The 871-nt window shown below is 61.2% G+C and overlaps 1 protein-coding gene across 1 annotated transcript in view; it reads left to right on the top strand.

Annotated features, from left to right (window-relative positions):
• The window catches only part of MECR (mitochondrial trans-2-enoyl-CoA reductase), a 4,381-nt gene extending 3,806 nt beyond the window's left edge, over window positions 1-575 (top strand). Inside the window, 3 exon segments of the mRNA XM_009876903.1 lie at window positions 84-153; window positions 408-502; window positions 504-575. Coding sequence (XP_009875205.1) covers window positions 84-153; window positions 408-502; window positions 504-575 — 237 coding nt within the window.
• Window positions 576-871: the final 296 nt, after the last annotated feature.

The raw sequence follows: 871 nt of genomic DNA on the forward strand, positions 1-871 counted from the left end.
GGGCGGGGAGCCGGCCCGCCCCCTCCTGCCGCCGCCATCACTCCGGGAGGGGTCACGTAGGTCTCACCTCCTTCTCTCCGCAGAGCTCGTTCATCTTTCGGGACGTGCGGCTCCGCGGCTTCTGGATGACCCAGTGGAAGAAGGACCACGCTGGCCTCCCAAGCCGCCCCGCCGGGGCCGTCCTCTTGGCTCTTTCTTGTGTCATGAGCCTGACAGTCCTCATGGAGGCTGAAACGCAGGTGCTGGGCAGTGTGGCTTGGGCACGCCACCGTGTCGGGGGGTCTCACCCCATTGCACATGCCCCAGTTGCACCCCAGCATCCCTGGGACTGTCTGTGCCTTCATGCGGGTGTTTGGTGGCTCTCGCCTGGGACGTGGAACGGTGAGAGCTCCCTCCTTCCCTTGCAGACCCGCAGAGCCTGACCAGGATGATGGACACCTTGTGCCAGCTCATGCGGACGGGGCAGCTCACGGCGCCAGCCCGCACCGACGTGCCTCTCCAAAAAGGACTACCGGGTGGCGCTGGAGGCTGCCATGAAGCCCTTCACGTCGTCGAAGCAGATCCTGCTCCTCTGACCTGCAGCGCGTGGGGGGCTCCACACCCAGCCAAGCTTCTCCTCACTGCCTTGTGCACCCACATGAGATGCTCAAAGGGGAAAAAACCCTCCTGATCCATTGATTTTTCTTTTTTTGGATGTTTTTTCTTTACTTTTGGGTGCCCGTGGGCATAGTTGCTTCTGGAGGGAGGCTGCCATCTCGCTTTTGCAGTGTTGAAAAGAAGCTCAGGGACGTTGGCTCACTCAGCTCAATCCTTCCAGGTGATTTTTGGCTGTTGCAACCTCTGAGCCACCTCCGTGTCCCCCTGCCTCCAA

This window comes from Apaloderma vittatum, unplaced genomic scaffold (genome assembly GCF_000703405.1).
Source record: "Apaloderma vittatum isolate BGI_N311 unplaced genomic scaffold, ASM70340v1 scaffold28069, whole genome shotgun sequence".
NCBI classification, from domain to species: Eukaryota; Metazoa; Chordata; class Aves; order Trogoniformes; family Trogonidae; genus Apaloderma; species Apaloderma vittatum.